Raw genomic sequence first — 18,302 nt, 5'->3', positions numbered from 1 at the left:
CTCTTCTCTGGCTTTAAGCGCGTGGTAGTGCAGCCTAGTGTTGAGCCTCATTTGCTCTTCAGCCCTGGAGCTGAGCACTCTTGATCAGCAACAAAAGGGACATGCCTCATCTTTACGTTTTTAACCAGTATAAAAGTAGTATTTTCTGTTTATTTGTAAAATGCACTAGTAGGCTTAAAGTAATTGACAATGTCGCAAATTTTAGTTTTATCTCAGTAAGCCAAATACCTAAGCAGTGCCATATTTCCAGACTTAATTTCTTATTTCCTTTGATTTTCATTTTTTTGTCTTTTCTAAATTGATAACAATATTAAAATTGCTGCTTAATTCCAAAATTCAGTATGATTCCCAAAAGCAACTTATTGGGAATGAGTTCAACTCTACTGCTTACTTAATTCTTTTCTGTTGTTTTTGTAGAATTTAATTATAGTTCTAATTATAATAATATATCTTTTAAAATTTAGCTGTCTGTAGTGAGAACAGAGGCTTTGGAACTTTCCTTTTACCTGTAAAGTACAAGAAATACTGAAGCATTTGTCATATTTCAAAATCTAGTCTTTAGCTGAAACATTAAGGTAGATTTAGGTCTTGAAAGATTTTATCTTATAAAAACGGTTCACCTCTTTCAACTTCATGTAAAAATGGCAGGTGACAACGAATGCCTGAAGGGGAACTTTAAATGAATAACTCTGAGAGAAACTGTTTTCACCAAAGACTTGTCCAAATTTAATTAGTTGTGGGGGTTAAAGGCAGGGAGAGGAGGCCAGGAGCCTGAAGGGACTGCAGGAGTGAGGAGTCAGGGAGAAGAGGACTCCCACATGGAGAAGGAAGGCTGCTGCCCTTGGGTTTAATGATTCTGTGACTCGGTGTCAAGCCTGTGATTCCCAGTTGCAAGGGAGGTGACAGTGTGTGATCCTGTACCTTGATGAAGGTGAGTCACCCCCTTACCACCTTCTTCAGTGTACTTAATGTATGATCATGCAAGGCAATACATTATGGAAGAATGTAATTTGCATCATCAAAAAGGATAAAAAGTGGGCATGTTGGTTCATAATCATACCCTCACTCAACCAGCAGAATTAATCCTTTCGTCCTTTCCTGGCAAAGTTATGAAATATGAATTTTATCACATGTTCCATGGAAACTACGATAGCTAAAAAGAAACACAGGAATCCAGAAGCTAAAGATAACAATGGTTTTAATAAAGGTTATGATGCTTGTTTTTGTTATAAAACATCTACAGAAATTTGGGCATCATGAAAACATTACCAAAACCATAAATGTACAGTGGCTTTTTCGCTTTTTTTAAACATTGGATGTTAGCTTATACTAATGTGCAGGACAGTGGTTGGCACATAGTAGGCATGTGATAGCACCTTTGTATACCTGGCCTTCCTCCCGCCATCTTGACCCATAGTCAAGTGACAGGAGCACAAACGTCTAAAGGGGAGGACTTCTAGAGTATTCTCACTTTCGCAAAGCTCTGTTACTCACATGTACAACATACTCACAACTTAAATTTTTGTTCACACTATACAAACCTACCTATCAATCACTCACATAAAGCAATAAATCACTGAGGAAGTGACCAGGATTAGCACCAGGTTCCCAACTCACAGTTCAGAACTTTTACTACCTCCTGCTTCCTCCCTAAAAGCAACACCTGGAAGGAAACATATTTTGGGAAGTGATATAGTAAGTGGAGTGGAGTTTGTATGTGGAAGTCATTAAAAACCAAATGAAAATCATGAAAAATCAATCAAGCAAATCATGAAAAAGCAAATTCAGAAACTTATTTATAAATTATGTCTAAAATTCAAAAAGACAAAAAACTAAGGTGAGTGAAAACTATTTTATATAGCCAAAAGAAAGAATGGGGACTAGTAAGAAGATACTAGTACAAAAAACAAAATTTCCACTTGTTACAAAGTAGAAAAATGAAGGGTATTGACTTTTACATTATTTTTAATTTTTTCTTAAAACTTACTAGTTTTAGGAATTTCTATACCTCTCCATCAGTTCAGTCAACAAATGTCGTCTTTATTTACCTTTGGTCCTGCTATGTCCTAAGCCTGGTTGGGTGGTACAGATTCATAAGTGAAGCACACACAATCTTGTTCAAATAAGCTCTTTGTGTAGCAGGGGCACAGAACAGTACAACATGGCATCTAACTGTGTGATCAGCGCAGCAAAGTAGCACTGCACATTTGTGTGGCGTTAGGAGAGAGAGGCAACAAATCCGTGCTGGAAGGCCTAGAATGGCTTCCCAGCAAAGATAAAGCTCAAGCTAAACTTGGAAAGAAGAGTAAGAGTACACTAGGCAGAGGAGAGAAAAGACATCTCAGAAAGATGGATTAAAGGCCTCAAGGGTGTTTAGGAAAATGCAAGCAGGTTACTATCCACAATAGAAATACAATAAGAAAATAATACAAATATATATTCAATAGTTATCATATATGAAGGTTTTTATTCTATTATTTTATTGATATATTACTATTAACAAAACTCCAGTTTTATTTGGATTTCAACAAAATTTTTATTTTGAACATATTTTATTTAACCCAATATACTCTAAGTATCATTTCAGCATGTAAACAATATAAAAATTATTGATATTTTGACTTCTTTATTGCCATACTATATATGGTATTTTATACTTTTTTTGAAAGTTTTTTTCTTGTTTTATTGTTGTTCAATTACACCTGTCCCTGTTTTCCCCCCATTACTCACCTCCTCCCTACCCACCCCCACCTCCCACATTCAGTCCTCCCCCACCCCTGTTTTCTTTGTCCATGGGTCCTTTATATGTGTTCCTCAATGACCCTTCCCCTTCTTGAAGATCTTATCTGTGATCAGCTCTATGCTTAATCATTTCTACTATTTTATTTCATATAACCCACACACTATCACAACATTGCCGCACCTACCCATTTTACAACCATGGTAACTGAGATTACATGAAATGCCAAAAGTCACATACATAGTAGACACAATGCCAAGATTCAAACCCAAGTCTGTGACCTCCAAAAACTTATTTTTTAGCAATTACACAATTCATAGTCTATGAGAACCAGAAGTGTATGTGCTCTTCCCTGCATACACAAAGCCCCACAACCATTTAATCAAAAGTCATAGATTCTTATATATAATATATAATTAAAATTATATGTCTAAAATAAGGACCAAGTATACAAAGATATATACTTGAGCTAGTTAGTTAACTACAAAGTTCATTATAAAATACAGCACTAGAAATATATATATAACAAAGTTGAAGGTATGGGTAGGAGAGAGGTAGATGCTAGAAGAGGTGAGGAAAGTGAAAGAAAACTTCCTGGAAAGCAATGAAGCCTGAGCTGAGGCTTAGAGGATGAGGAGGAGCAGGTAAAGCAGAAGAGGTAGGTCTTTGCAGACAAGGTGTGAAAAGGTCATACTGTGTCCAGAGGACAGAAGATGGTCTGTGTTGCTAACAGTAATGAGAGAAGAAGGTGGAAGGGTAGGAACCCTTCAGATCATGGAGGAGCTTGTATACCATGCTGATGAGCTGGGATTTATCTTATAGGAAATAAGAAGCTTCAGAATTTTAAACAAAATTACTTAGATCTTGCGTTTAGACAGGCGGTAAAGGATTACCACTTATGAGGGTTTAAATATTTTGTTCTGACGAGGAATGATGATAGCTGTGGAATCAGAAACAGAGAAAAAGAGGTGGATTCAAGAAGTATGAGGGTCTGAAAATTAGTATGACTTGTTGATAGTTTTTGTGTTGAAAGTGAGGGAAAGGAAAGACTCCATAACAATTCTTAAATTTCCCAGCTTGAGGGAATCCTAAGAAAGATGGAGATTTCATAATTGTGAAGTTTCCTGTACACATGAAATTAATATTCACTTATGCACTACAGTTGACGCTTGAAAAATTTGGTGGTTAGGAGAGCCAACACCCTGCACAGTCAAAATTCACAAATAACTTTGGCCTTCTCTCAAATAATGGCCTACTGTTGACCAGAAACCTCACTGATAACATAAACAGTGGATTTACATGTATTTTTTATGTTATATGGAGACTATACTGTATCTTACAGCATAAAATAATAGAGAAAATAAAATTTTATTAAGAAAATCATAAGGAAAAGGAAATACATGGGGGGATCCTCAAAGCCCAGAATTTATTTATAAAAAATTGTGTATTCTTACATGCTTAAACTTCAGTCACCTTCAAAGTACTCTTCATTCAATGCAGTATGCCTATCAAAACAGATTTTCCACTGCTCAAAATAATTTTTGAACTCATCAATTTTGGTGCCTTTTAATGCTTCTGCCATTTTTTGGTTTCACCTCATTCACATTGGCAAAACATTTACTTTTCAGGATTTTTTAAACCGGGGAAACACAAAACAGTTGTTCAGGTCGAGATTAGGTGAATTGGCAGGGTAGGGTCTAGGGGTCATGCTGTTTTTGGTTAAAATATGCTGAACACCCAGTACAGGGTTGGCAGGTGCACTCATAAATCACCCATCTCGCAATAGGCAAATGAGTTGAAAAAGTCTTCAAAAGAATTCACTGAAGTTGAATGCAGCCTCTCACAACAATGCCAGATGCTACACTGATACAGATTGGTTCCTAGAACAGTCACCTAGTAGGGGGAGCCCGTACTACAAGGGGCCCATCCTCCAGAAGACAATTCTGTCTTTTGAGGGTCCCCCCTCATATGTAAAGTACAGTATATATGAGTATTTATTGAAAAGAAAATCCTGGTATAAGTTGACCCACGCAGTTCAAACTTGTGTTATTTAGTGGTTAACTATACTGTATTTTGGGGTGTATTATTAATAAATTATTTCACTAATTTAAAAGATAATTTATTTACTCCAAAGTCACTAAACAGAGTTTCTTATTTGTATGGGAAATCTCAGATTAGAGTTTTTTAATGGTTATGTCTTATAAAATATACTTTGAGTCATGTAATGTTATCAATAATCACTATTATTTTTAATACATCTTGTTGATTATATTGTTACAGTTGTCCCATTTTCCTCCCTTTATTCCCCTCTGCCCTGTACCACCCCTCCCACCCACATCACCCCCCTTAGTTCTTGTCCATGGGTCATACATATAAATTCTTTAGCCTCTACATGTCTTATACTATTCTTAACCTCTCCCTATTTTCTACCTACCATTTATGCTACTTACTCCCTGTACTTTTTCCTCCATTCCCCCACCCCTTACCTGCTGATAACTCTCCATGTGATCTCTATTTCTTTGATTTTGTTCCTATTTTAGTTGTTTGCTTAGTTCATTTCTATTTTTGTTTTTGTTTGTGAGTTTGTTGTCATTTTACTGTTCATATTTCTGATCTTCTTCGATTTCTTTGAAGTCCCTTTAACATTTCATATAATAAGGGCTCAGTGATAAAGAATTCCTTTAACTTGACTTTATCTGGGAAGCAGTTTATCTGCCCTCCCATTCTAAATGATAGCTTTGCTGGATAGAGTACTCTTGGATGCAGGTCCTTGCCGTTCATGACTTTGAATCCATCTTTCCAGCCCCTCCTTGAATGCAAGGTTTCTTTTGAGAAATCAGCTGATAGTCTTATGGGAACTTCTTTGTAGGTAACTGTCTCCTTTTCTCGTGCTGCTTTTTAAGATTCTCTCTTTATCTTTAATTTTAGGTAATGTAATTATGACATTCCTTGGTATGTGCTTCCATTGGTCCAACTTGTTTGGGACTCTCTGAGCTTCCTGGACTTCCTGGAAGTCTATTTCCTTTGCCAGATTGGAAAAGTTCTCCTTCGTTATTTGTTCAAATAAGTTTTCAATTTCTTGTTCTTCCTCTTCTCCTTCTGGCACCCTTATGACCTGGATTTTGGAACATTTGAAGTTGTCCCAGAGGTTCCTAAGCCTCTCCTCATTTTTTTGAATTTTTGTTTCTTCATTCTGTTCTGGTCGAATGTTTATCTCTTCCTTCTGGCCCAAACTGTTGATCTGAGTCCTGGTTTCCTTCCCATCATTGTTGGTTCCCCGTACATTTTCCTTTATTTCACTTTTCATAGCCTTCATTTTTCCCTCTATTTTGCAACCGTATTCAACCAATTCTGTGAGCATTCTGATTACCAGGGTTTTGAACTGTGCATCTGACAGGTTGGCTATCTTTTTGTTGCTTAGTTGTATGTTTTCTGAAGCTTTGATCTATTCTTTCATTTGGGCCATTTTTTTCTTGTTATCTCAGCACGCCTGTTATATAGTAAATGGCAGAGCCTTAGGTGTTCACTGGGGCGGGGCAACTCTGCGTTGTGACACAGTATGTGGGAGAGGGGTCTAAGAGGGAACAATGACACTTGCTTAGCTCTCAGCCAGCTTTCAGTCACTTCCTCTGCTACCCACAAGCACATTAGGCCCTCCTGGTGCTGATTCCCAAATGGGTGGTTTTGTGTACATTCTAGGACCCTGTGGGTCTCTCCAGCAAACTCTCTGGTGAGGCTGGGAATTTCTCCCACTGCACCCCCCCCCCCCACCACCACAGGTTTTTTCAGTCAGAGATTTTGAGGCTTTATTTCCCCGCCCTGGAACCCTGGGTTGCATGGTCTGTGGTGTTCCCCAGTTGTTCCTCCTGGTTTATCTGCACGCAAATGTGGGACCACCTAGTTCACCAGCCACCACCTTGCCATGAGTCCTCTCTGCCCAGCTGCCCATCTCCACCCCTCCTACTGGTCTGGATGAATATTTCTTCTTTAACCACTTCGTTGTCAGACTGCCATACAGTTTGATTTCCTGTCAGTACTGGTTGTTCTTAGTTTTTAAATTTGTTTTTGTCCTTTTCCTGGTTGTGCGAGGAGGCACAGAGTGTCTACCTATGCTTCGATCTTGGCTGGAAGTTTAATCACTATTATTTTTGAGTCTTAAGTTTATGGGTGAACATTGTACCCATAAACTAAGTTTTCTTATTTTGCCATTGATTTTATTTTTATAATTCACAATATTATAAATTTAATTCCTAGCCTTATTTGGTGATATTTGTATCTTTTGCTATCTCAGCCTAGTACTCTGATATTTTTAGTTTTCCTTATGAATTCTGAATGCTTAAAATTTTGTGTGTGTGAAACAAAATTAACACACTGCTGAAATTTCTTGAAGCTAGGTTATGTATATTTGAGGTTCTTTGTTACATCATTTTGCATATACTTGAAAATTTCTATCATAGTTAAAAATACACAGATTTTTGATAAGTATATAGATCTAGACAGATTATATTTAGATAATTTGCATTACCATAAAACATTATCTGTAGATATGAAATTCATTTCTTTCATAGTTCTTAAAACGAGTAGTCAATTCTAGATGTTTGCTTCAAATGAGTAAAAGTTTTAGTGTCTACTAGATGTATGGTTGACCTGGCTTCACTAAGGAATACAAAAATGACTGAGACTTCCAAATTGCATTAAGTGCATTTTACAATTGAACAGCAAGGAATAGTTTTCCCTGGGAGGATTAAAAGTAGATTTTTCAATGTCATTGAGAGAGGCATTGAAGAGTCAGTAGGAAACAAGGCATTATGTGCAAAGCAAATATACAAAAGTGGGGAAAATTTTTAAAAGCTGTTTATAAAATATGGAATGACCAAATTTGGATTTGGTGGTGCATTGGTAAATAAGCTAAAAATAAAATAAATTTTAGGCCATGTTCTGTTGACTGCTTAAGGTTTCCAGCAAAAGCCGTTATGATTCCACTTTCTGTTTAGAAATGGCAATATACCATAATAATGCCATAGATGGAATTAAGAGAGGAAAGTCAGGATCAAGGCAAATCAGGAACAAGGTTCTTGTAGTAATCCAAATGAAAATGGAGGGACCCTGCCCTGAGTTCCAGTGATGAAAAGGAGAATAGGGGTGGAGGGCGAGGGAGACAATGTAGAATGGATATGCATTGTACATGTAGGTGACTTCAATCTGATGGGGAGATGTGACTTGAAGCTTTTCACTATGAGAAGGAATATTATACTGTCAGAAATAAGGAGCTGGGCAAAAAGGAAAAGCTAATTTTAGAGCAAAGATATATTCATCTGATGTTGATGCTGAGGATAGAGTGTTAAGCAAAACAAATAAAATGTCCCATCCCATAAAGCTTGGTGTTTTGTGGGAGGGGTCAAGAATATAAGCAACCAACTTAATAAACAAGCTAATTAAGAGGATGATGGGTGATAAGAGGAAATCAATTAGAATGATATGTTCATGGAGAGAAACATCAAGAGATTGAGGTTGGGTGGTCAAGAGTCTCTCTTTGTCTAAGAGACACATTGAACTAAAACCTAAATGGCAAAAGAAGAGGGAAGATCTTTCCCAGAGGAATGAGAAGCAATTGCAAATGCCTGAGGGTGGGACTGAATTTGGCGTAAAGACACAAATACCAGTCCATCTGCTTGAGAATGATGAGGAAAGGTCAGGAGGGTAGAAAATGAGACCTAGAGAGTGGTCAGTAGCAATCAGATCAGGTGGGTCCTTGTTGGCCTCGGTGAAGAGTCTGATTGCATTCTCGGTCAATGCAAAGACAGTGAGGGTTTTAAGAAGCAGGGGGTGGAGTGGAAGGTTGTGCCTGAGACATGATCTGATAATTGAGTTAGTGTTGTGGCTGAGATGCCCAAGGGAGAGACGAAAGGAGAGAACCTTGGTAAGTGTCTAACTCTATTCAAGCAGTGAAAAAGAAAGAGAAAGGTCGAAGAGGTGAGATGCGGAGCAATCTAGTGCTAATGGACAGACCCCAAAAAAGAAAGAAGTTTCAAAAAGGAGGGCGGAGCATTGAAGTCAAGTGTCAAATGAGGCCAAGAGGTTGAAGAGGCACTGTAATCAGATGTATCGTATTATTTCCCACTCAGAAAATGTTTTAAATTCAACTTTGATTATTTACTGAGGAAATATACTTAGTCCAAGGCTATGTACACTTATGATACATGGCATTAGCATATACATACAAGATAATGGTAAATTGTTTTTTTTTATGTGGGAGCCAGTTCTGTACTTAAAAACACTAAAGGACCAGCTTTTAAATATGTGTTTCTATTTTGTGTTGTACAAAGATTTCCTTATAATTTCTATTGATAGGGTAATTCCTATATACTTCTATCATACAGAACTTTAGGAATAGCAATTCAAATGGAAAAGACAAAAATAATACTGAAATCCTTGCCAGACACTGTGCTAGATATCAGTTATGCAGAAATGAATAAGATAAACATTGTTTTTAATGCTGTGGACTTGAACTTGTCTGCTAGTGGGGAAGAAATATAAACAAGAAGAAGAATAGAGAGTAATGAAATGTGATAGCAGGAGCTTATGTCCAGGATTTGGAGTGGGAAGCCTTTAGAAGAAGAGATATCCAATGTCTGAAGCATGAGCAGGAGTTAACTAACAGAATGGCGATGAAGTTGTGGGAAGTATGATGGCACTCTTACTGTCAGCTTGGCTAGGCTACTGTTTCTTGTAATTCATCCAAACACTGATCTAAGCCTTTTAATTTATTGAATGAGGCCCACCCAGATTATCTAGGATAATCTCTCTTACTTAAGGAAGCTAATTATGGACTTAATCACATTCACAAAATGCCTGCACAGCAATACCTAGATTAGTGTTTGAATAACTAAGGAATGTATTCCTGGCCAAGTTTACACATAAAACTGACCGACCATCACAGAGAGCTTCCCAGGAAAGAGATCAGCATGTGTCATGTGAATATATTATAATATTGAACTTGCAAATACTTATGAGGGTTCCCCCTAAGTTTATGTTTTCTTATCTATCAATAATTGTTTACTTTTTATAATTTCCTTCTGAATGATCTTGTTTTATTCTTCACATTCCTGAAGTTCATAATAAGAGTTAAGGATTTATAGCTCTAACCATTAATACAGAGCAAGAAAAGACTTTTCCTTAGTCTCTACTTTTCACTATGTCTCTACACATATTAGCAAACCTTTCCAACATACTAAAATTAAGAACTTCAAAGTGAAAGTCAAGTACTAATGAAGCATAAACATCTTCTTTTATAATCAGACTAATATACCAATTTTATTGTATATTAATATGTAGATGAAATGTAGATCATCATAAACTTAATATCTTTTATTTCTCTTTCATAAGATAAATATTTCATTAAGAGATGAAGTACAGCTTCAACTATACAGCAAGAACAGTTCTGGCATATAGAAAGTGATCAAAAAATTATTTGTTTTTGAAGAAAATGTGAGAAAGATAGTATACTATTTTAGTTCAAAGTCACAGGCCATACAGATAAAGAAAATTAGAGCAAAGGAAAATAAGAGGAAAATGAATTACAATGAGGTAGAATGAAATGAACACTATATAGCTACAAGTGGCATGGCCTGTAAACAAAAGGTTTAATGAAGATGTCATGTAAGGTGTTTTGGTTCCAGTGTAATTAATTTGGGAAGGTTTAATTTAGTGAAGAAACCCAAAGTGGTTATTCTAGACTGACGCAATAGTTTGCACATGGGATTAATTTTCTTAATGTGAATAAAACTCAAAAAACACATTAAAAATAGAAATCATCAGTAATGTAGCATTTGAAAAAAATAATGTAGCATTTGAAAAACCATGTTCAAACAGAAGGTAAAATTTCCCTCTAAAGCCCTCCAATTCTTCCCCCCATAAGTAATTGCTGTCAGTATTTTGTGTGTGTCTGCTTCTAGACTTTACATTAAACTTCTTGTGACATTGACACAACCAACTACACACACACACACACACACACACCCTTCCTTCCATTCTTAACAAAGAGTGGCATCATTCTATACACATTGGCTAAGAACTTGCTTTATTTCCTTAGTAAATAATGGTTGTCCTTCTGACCTGGCCAGCGTGGCTCAGTTTTTTTGAGCATCATCCCATAAACCAAAATGTCATGTATTCGATTTCTACTTAGGACACATGCCCAGGTTGGGAGTTCGGTCCCCGATCAGGGCATAAACTAGAGGGAACCAATTGATGTTTCCTTCTGGCATCGATGTTTCTCACCCTCTCTCTTTCTCCCTCCCTTCTCTTCTCTCTTAGAGAGTTAATCAATTAACTTGTCCTTGGGTGAGGATAAAAAAATAATATGATAGCCCCTCTGGTTTTATACATAAAATTCGGCTTTCTTATTTTTATTAATGAAACAGTATTCTCTTAGGAGGATGTGTCAGAAACAATTATCTAACTATTTCTCGATTGAATTTTAGTTGTTCTCAGTCTCATTCACATAGTTAATTCCAAATGCCTTCTGTTATTATGTAGCACTTATTTTTTAATAAACACAGTGGCAGTGAACACCTTTGTATGTGCACGTGCATGTACATGTGTGTCTGTGTCATTATGTCTGTAACAGGGATCCCAAGAAGTTGGAGGTATGCAGAGACTTAATTTTTATTTATATTGTCAAGTTTTCTCTACTATAATACCAATTTACACCAGAACCAGCATATGCAAATTAACATTTCCTTAACCCTTCATCAATCTTTCAACCTTTTTGAGCTAATATGAGAGAAAAAATAAACTCACCATCTTGCTTTATATTGTATGTATTAAATTATCTGAAGAAGAGAGTAAATAAAGGTTTGAGAACTTTTTCTAAGAGCACAAAGTAGACTGTATGGCAGAAGTAGAGACTGTAGGCAGGAAAATGCATACGGAAATTTTATGTAGTAAAAGTCAGATGTCGTAGAGACTTGAACTGGGGCCAAAGGAGTTGCCTCTGTTTCATAGTCAAATGCATATCAACTCACATGTTGACTTCACATCACTATTAATAATGTATGGACAAGGTTTGAAAAATATATCTTTAAAAGCTGAAAAGTTTTCTCTTTTGGAGTTGGAAATCATTCAGTACCTCAAATGGCATAATACATTTAAGGCATTATATATTCTGCTACTTAAGTTTAAATGATGAATCCATTAATATGTAGCTTGAAATATAGACCATAGCCTTTGTCTTCCAAAGGATATTTTAATCAAAATATTAAAAATAAGCTGGAGTCTCATTCAAATAGTTAATACCAGCTGCCTTTTGTTGTAATACATCATGCATTATCTCTCTGATGGATGGGCAGCAAAATGCAGATAAAATTAGCTTTGCAGTCATTCATTCTAAATTGCTCTTGAATCATTTGGAAGTAAATTCCATTTCAGAAAAATATGCTTCAGGTCTCAGACAAAGAGATAATAGTCCTATATTTTATGATATAAGCAATAATAGTTTAAGTCTAATGATTCAGAAATATAGAAACTTATGCATTAAGTTGATGAAAATTAAGGCTTGATATATAGCAATAAAACCAGCAACCTAAAGCTTCCTAGATTGATGTTCATAGCATAATATTTTCCTGTCAAGAATTAGGTGGAATGAAAGTCTATAAAAATAACACATGATACAAAGCTTTCTGTTCTTGTATGTAAATAAAAGAAACAAAAGGCTGTATGAGATAACAGAGAAAAGAAATACTGAGATTTACCTGATATCTAGATAAAAATGGCAATATTGTTATTGAGTAGTGGCAGAAAATAGAAAATTAAGTCAAGTATTAGAGCAGAGTAAAATGACAAATAATGTTATATCTAAGTTAAAAAAGCAATTATAGCTGGAAGTTAATACTGAATTCAATGTACAAAACAGAAACAACTCAGGAACTTTATTTTGTTAATTTGAATGGACTTCATGTAGAAAACTTGTTCAGCAATGTAATGAATCAATCATTTTGCCCAAATAGCATAATGCAATCAATGTCAACATCTGGGGTGTGGCTGTGCAAAACAGGACACTTTAAAATAAGTGTGGCATGTTACCAGAAGTGGGTTTAAAGTCTGAAGTTGCTGCTTACAAGTTGAGTTCCTATTATCACCCTGAAGACTTCAGGGGACTTCAGATATTTTTATTAAGAAATAAAGTGGGAAGAGAATGCACTCAATGAGCCCTCTACCGAAAAATTAAGTTGTTCTTTTATAGTCTCCAGGTTTTTTTTTAGCATGATCTTAATAGTATCAGAAAGTCAGTTTATTTGTATAGTTGGTTTATTTATTTGAATTGCACACTAGTCTACCAGCTCAAAAAAGAACTTCCGACGTCATTATCCCATGTATTAAACAGTCCCCTAGTGGCCTGAAAGACTTGCCCTCACCATGGCAGGGACTGCCTTGTGTGGATCATGCCTGAGGACGGGCACAGGTGTGTGTCCAAAAGAAAAACTATGAAACAATAAAACCAACACTTTCACTTGCACACCATTGCAAACATACATGCTTAGAGAATCGATTAGAGTGTCAGTTTCATAGTTTTAAAAGCCATGTCTTCTTCTAGAAAACGTCTATCACCATAAAAAGTTGGGAAATACCAAATGCATTACAAAATGAATATTCACTAATAAAGATGTGATTTCATTTCTCAGGCTCTTCATGAAGCAAAATGCTCAGTTCCCTGACATTTGCAGACGGAGCTAGCTTCCTGGCTGTAGGACCTGTCCGGTCACACAGGACCTGCACTTGGTTTAATTCTCTGCTACCACCATCCCTGAGTTCTTAATCCATTTTTAACAAGTATTCCCGGATTTTCATTCTGCGCTGGGCCACCCATATTCTGTAGCCAGTTCAGTTGGTAGATACTGTTGTTATAACACTTTACGTTTGTAACTGCCTTTCAGGCATTCTAAACTCTAAAAGACCTTGTGACTCTTTTAGGAATGATCAAAGTTGCCATTATAATGTTTGTGCTCCTGTGAGATTTTTATTGACTTCCCATAATGCACCTGGCACTATGCTAGATTTGTAGAAAGTAAAAATGAAAATGACATAGTCCCTGCCTTCAAAGGGCATTTATTCTAGTGTTAAGCATTTGTTGTTATAATTCCTGGCTTTTGAAAATTGGGAATAGTTGCATGAAACTGGTTGCAAAACTGAAAATTAGGACTCTTCCACATATGTGTGAAGCAAATGCATAGTGCAGAGGAACTAAATGTCATGAAGAGCTATTTGTAGATGATCCTTTCTTTCTTGCTAAATAGACATGGTATTTGGAGGGGATCACTTTTTCATTATAAATACAGATAGATATAATCATCCTGGATATTTAAAGACTCAGAAAATTTCCTTTATACTTTTGGTTGAAGAGAATTGGCTTGCTTGTTTGCTTTTTAAAACTCACTCTAGAAAAAAATCCAGGTGACATTTCATAAAAGGACCATTTCTGAAATATCATTACATTTGAAAATTAATGCTGACCCAGCATTTTTGTCTGGAGCAAGTAAAGTGTTCCCTTAACATGCTTAGCTGGTGGTGGTGCAGCTGTTCTTGCTGGACAGATATCCACATAACCAACGGCTGTCTCCCAAAACAGAGCAACAACTGAATGAGTGATTAAATGAGTTTCAGGTTAACATCTGAGCAACCATCGTTAACTACCGATACCATAGCCTATATTTGCTACTGAATATATGTATTAAATGTGTGTATACCCATATATATATACATATATAGATAGATACACTTTTAAAGAACTTATAAACACTTCTACTTTTAAGTTTGACCTTAGAATTTTAATTTTACCTGTTAACCTAGGGTGCTTAATCAACTTAGGAAATTAACATCTCCTGTTTCTCATAGGAAGAGATTTATCAGACTTAACTTATTTATAGTGTATTAGAAGATGATCTTTTAACTTAACTTTTGTACAATATAATAGTATTTTTAAAAGACTTTTATTATTTTCTATTTTTTTTTATTTTGGAATGATGCATAACCAAAGTTAAAAGAAAACCTGCCTTATAGTGTGCAAATATCTCAACTGATTTTTAGATTTTGTTTATCCATCCGTATTGGAACAGCAAGGTGACAACAATATATTTGATAAATTTCAGTGATGTAAAAAATGACACTATTTTTCTCTATGATAATATTCAGTACTGTTATATTGAGAATAGGTTTTACTACTCATATAATACAATACGTATGATACTCGACATGTAATTTCAAAATAAGATCAAACAGCATTATTAGATTCTAGCTCTACTATGGCTCTACTGTTGCCCGGCTTCTGTCTGACTATATTTCCAGTATTTAGCATAATTCTGAACTCGATACATATTTTTGGTTGAATGAATATTTCATGCAGTGGCATCCTTAAAAAATAATGATATATTTGATCCTTAATTTATGTTTCTAATATTCCTTCTCAGCTCCTTGCAAAGATTTACCTGTGAACCTTTTATTTTTCAAACAAATTTTTCTGATACAGTTGCTGTTGCCTTTGTCAGCTCCCAAGGGTAATGCTGTGTGGTGGGACGTGCAGTGCTCTCTATCTGGAAGATCAGTTTTTGTGGAAGATAAACCTGGAGTTAAACCTGGAGTTCCTATGCAGTTCTGCTATTTTCTGCCTGTGTGCTCAGGACTAGATATTTATCCTCCATGATGCTGAATTTTGCCATGCATAAAAATGATAGTAATAATCTAAATACTTAATTGAGCAGCCAGTCAATACACCTAACATACTGTCTTTCTAGCTCATAGCAGTCACTCAAATTGCTTAACTAGGTAATGAGACATTATTTTTAAATGAGTAGCAAGGAAAAGGCAAATGGTTATCATGTTTTCAATGATTTTCACTTTCTTCTTGTTTACCAGATGATGACTTTTTTCATGAACTACCAGAAACTTTTCCATCTGATCCACCTGAGCCTCTGCCACATTTCCTTATCGAGCCTGAAGAAGCTTATATTGTGAAGAATAAGCCTGTTAACCTGTATTGTAAAGCCAGCCCTGCCACCCAGATCTACTTCAAGTGCAACAGTGAATGGGTTCATCAGAAGGACCACATAGTAGACGAGAGAGTAGATGAAACCTCTGGTAAGTTTTCCTTTGCATTTGGACTGCTACTTAGGATTCACTTACTTTAGCATTTTGTCACACTGCCCTTTAAAGAAGTACGATTGAAAATGGAGTTGTTATCCTTTGGCAAAAGATTTTGAATCAGTTTGGTTAATATTTGGTGATCTCCCCCCATACATTGCAAAGTAAAATGAGATACATAAGTCTTGACTTGATTCCTATTGGACTACATGGAACTGAAACATGGTTTATGCTAAGATAAACAGTGAGAATTAATAGACTGAATAAATAGCAAATGCCCTAGTGAAAATGCACTTGGACTTCTCTATCAAGTCTGGTGTCAGGTCTAATTATCCTGAGAATGGGGAACAGCTTCAATTAAGGATAAATTGTACATGTTTGCATGATTCTCCGAAGTTAATTTACATGCATAATTTCTCCTTGTACTTTAAAAAAATTGTAAATGTTATAGATTCAAAGTATCCTGTATCCTTTGCTTACATCTAAAAGAACCTAATTAAAAAGCTTAGCTAAAACTAAATTGAGGGTGATTGAGAATAGTGATAGTGTGGGATCCAGGGAGAGGAGAAAGGGTGAGTGCAGCTACCATCTGTCTGGGTACATCTTGATCAGAGTATCTTTGCTCCGGCCATGGATAAAACTACTGACCTTACTGTTCTGTAAGTATCATCCTTACCAGTAACATTAAAGCATAGAGAGTATGAAGGAGATTTTAATAACCTGCAAAATTTATTTTGGCTATAAAGGAAACTTTCTTGATAGCAATTATTTACTCTGCAGTGGGTAACTTAAGATAGTTGTGAAATCATCTAGAGTTGTTTTAAATTGGAAAATGTATATCTTTCTACAGTGGTTTAAGTGTTTTTGATTTCCAGCAGGGAAAATAACAACTTGAACTCTCAACTCCCTTTCAGATCTATTATTTGGTAATGTAAAGATATACATTTTAAATATTAAGACTTCACTGATCAACATTTCCAAGCTAAACGGTGACATATATAGCAAAAGTGGAAGCATTTAAACACTGTACCTTCATTTTCATTCTTAAATATCTCTACATAGCAAAGTGAATGCATGTTTTCAAAATTAAAATTGTAATTAATTCCTATTAGCATCCAAAGGTGGAATTAATTAAGGGCAAGCAAAGACCAGCACTTGAGGGAGGTCTGCGTTCCATGCCTCCAACGACACAAAGAATACACGGAGGGGATGGGCCCTTCAGAACTAGAACAGGCTGTGGGAGAGCCAACAGGGGGCGTCTCTCTAAAAAGCATGTGAGGCATGTATTTCTACCATAAAAATGGTCAGAGAGAATCAGGTGGCAGCTCTACCTAATTGTCACTCTGTGAATCAGTATGCTTCCTGCATGCAAGCGGATGGCTCTGGAGATGACTGGGTGTTCAACCATACGGTAGCTGACTTTAGGGGATTGTCCCACCTCTTGGTCTAATTACTCAGCAAATAACTTATCCAGATGTCTTCAAAATCTCAGCTGAATTGAATTTTATTTGTTTTAGCTCATTTATTTGTAAAGGTTTCAAACACAGAAGTTTTAATGGTAAGAAGAAAAAAGAGAAATCATAAAAGCTAAAATGAGAGTCACAAACACATTTAGGCTTGCCTTTACTGAATTAATAAAACTGCCTATGAAGGAAGATTAGAAATAGAAGCAAAGCTGCTCTGATATTGAGGATCTTGACAGCTTCGTGCTTTATTGGTTTAGTATGTGTGTGTATCATTGTATATATTTCACATTCTGTAAAACATTGTACTTTTTATTATTTTCACATAAAATTAATTAATAGTGCATACTCCAATGTTTAAAAATACCTTTTAAAGCAACTATAAATGAAAATACGTGGCATGTTTTCATTCAAATTCAGAATAGGATAGATGAGAGTAGGGAAGACGCAGCGGTTCCAATATTTGCACATTCCTCCTAAGACTAATGAGTGGAATAGAATATCATATACCTTTTTGTTGCCTTTTATTTTCATCCCAAACTTTACAAGAAAGCCAGCATGCAGGTGATGTATTACCTTTAAAGTTAAGACAAAGTCAAAGATGTCCACAGACATCATTATTATTTGGTATTGTTCTTATCATACTAGCCAGTGCAGTTATAAGAGACAAATAATTAAAATATATAAAAATTGTAAAGGAAGTAAAAAATGATCATTTTTGACAAATAGTATAATTTTTGTATATATGGAAAACTGTATTTTCAAGGGAAAAATCTGAAAAAAATCAAGAGAATCCAGAAAAATGGCATATAAAAGATTCACATAAGCTATTAACTTTCTAAGTACAGATAGCCATTTCAAATTATAATGAAATAAAATATACCATTTGAAGAAACCATGTAAAATAAAATATGTAGTCATAAAGGTAACAAGAAATTTGTAGAAATTTAGAAAGAAAAATGTTA

General features: G+C 35.6%; 1 protein-coding gene across 1 annotated transcript in view; it reads left to right on the top strand.

Annotated features, from left to right (window-relative positions):
* The window catches only part of UNC5C (unc-5 netrin receptor C), a 349,058-nt gene that overhangs the window by 181,062 nt on the left and 149,694 nt on the right, over positions 1-18,302 (top strand). The window contains exon 2 of the mRNA XM_045820399.1: positions 15,650-15,871. Coding sequence (XP_045676355.1) covers positions 15,650-15,871 — 222 coding nt within the window. The remainder of the gene's footprint in view (positions 1-15,649; positions 15,872-18,302) is intronic.

Source organism: Phyllostomus hastatus, unplaced genomic scaffold (assembly GCF_019186645.2).
Source record: "Phyllostomus hastatus isolate PE091 unplaced genomic scaffold, TTU_PhHast_1.1 phas_scaffold_39, whole genome shotgun sequence".
Lineage (NCBI taxonomy): Eukaryota > Metazoa > Chordata > Mammalia > Chiroptera > Phyllostomidae > Phyllostomus > Phyllostomus hastatus.
This window is presented reverse-complemented; position numbering and strand designations above follow the sequence as displayed.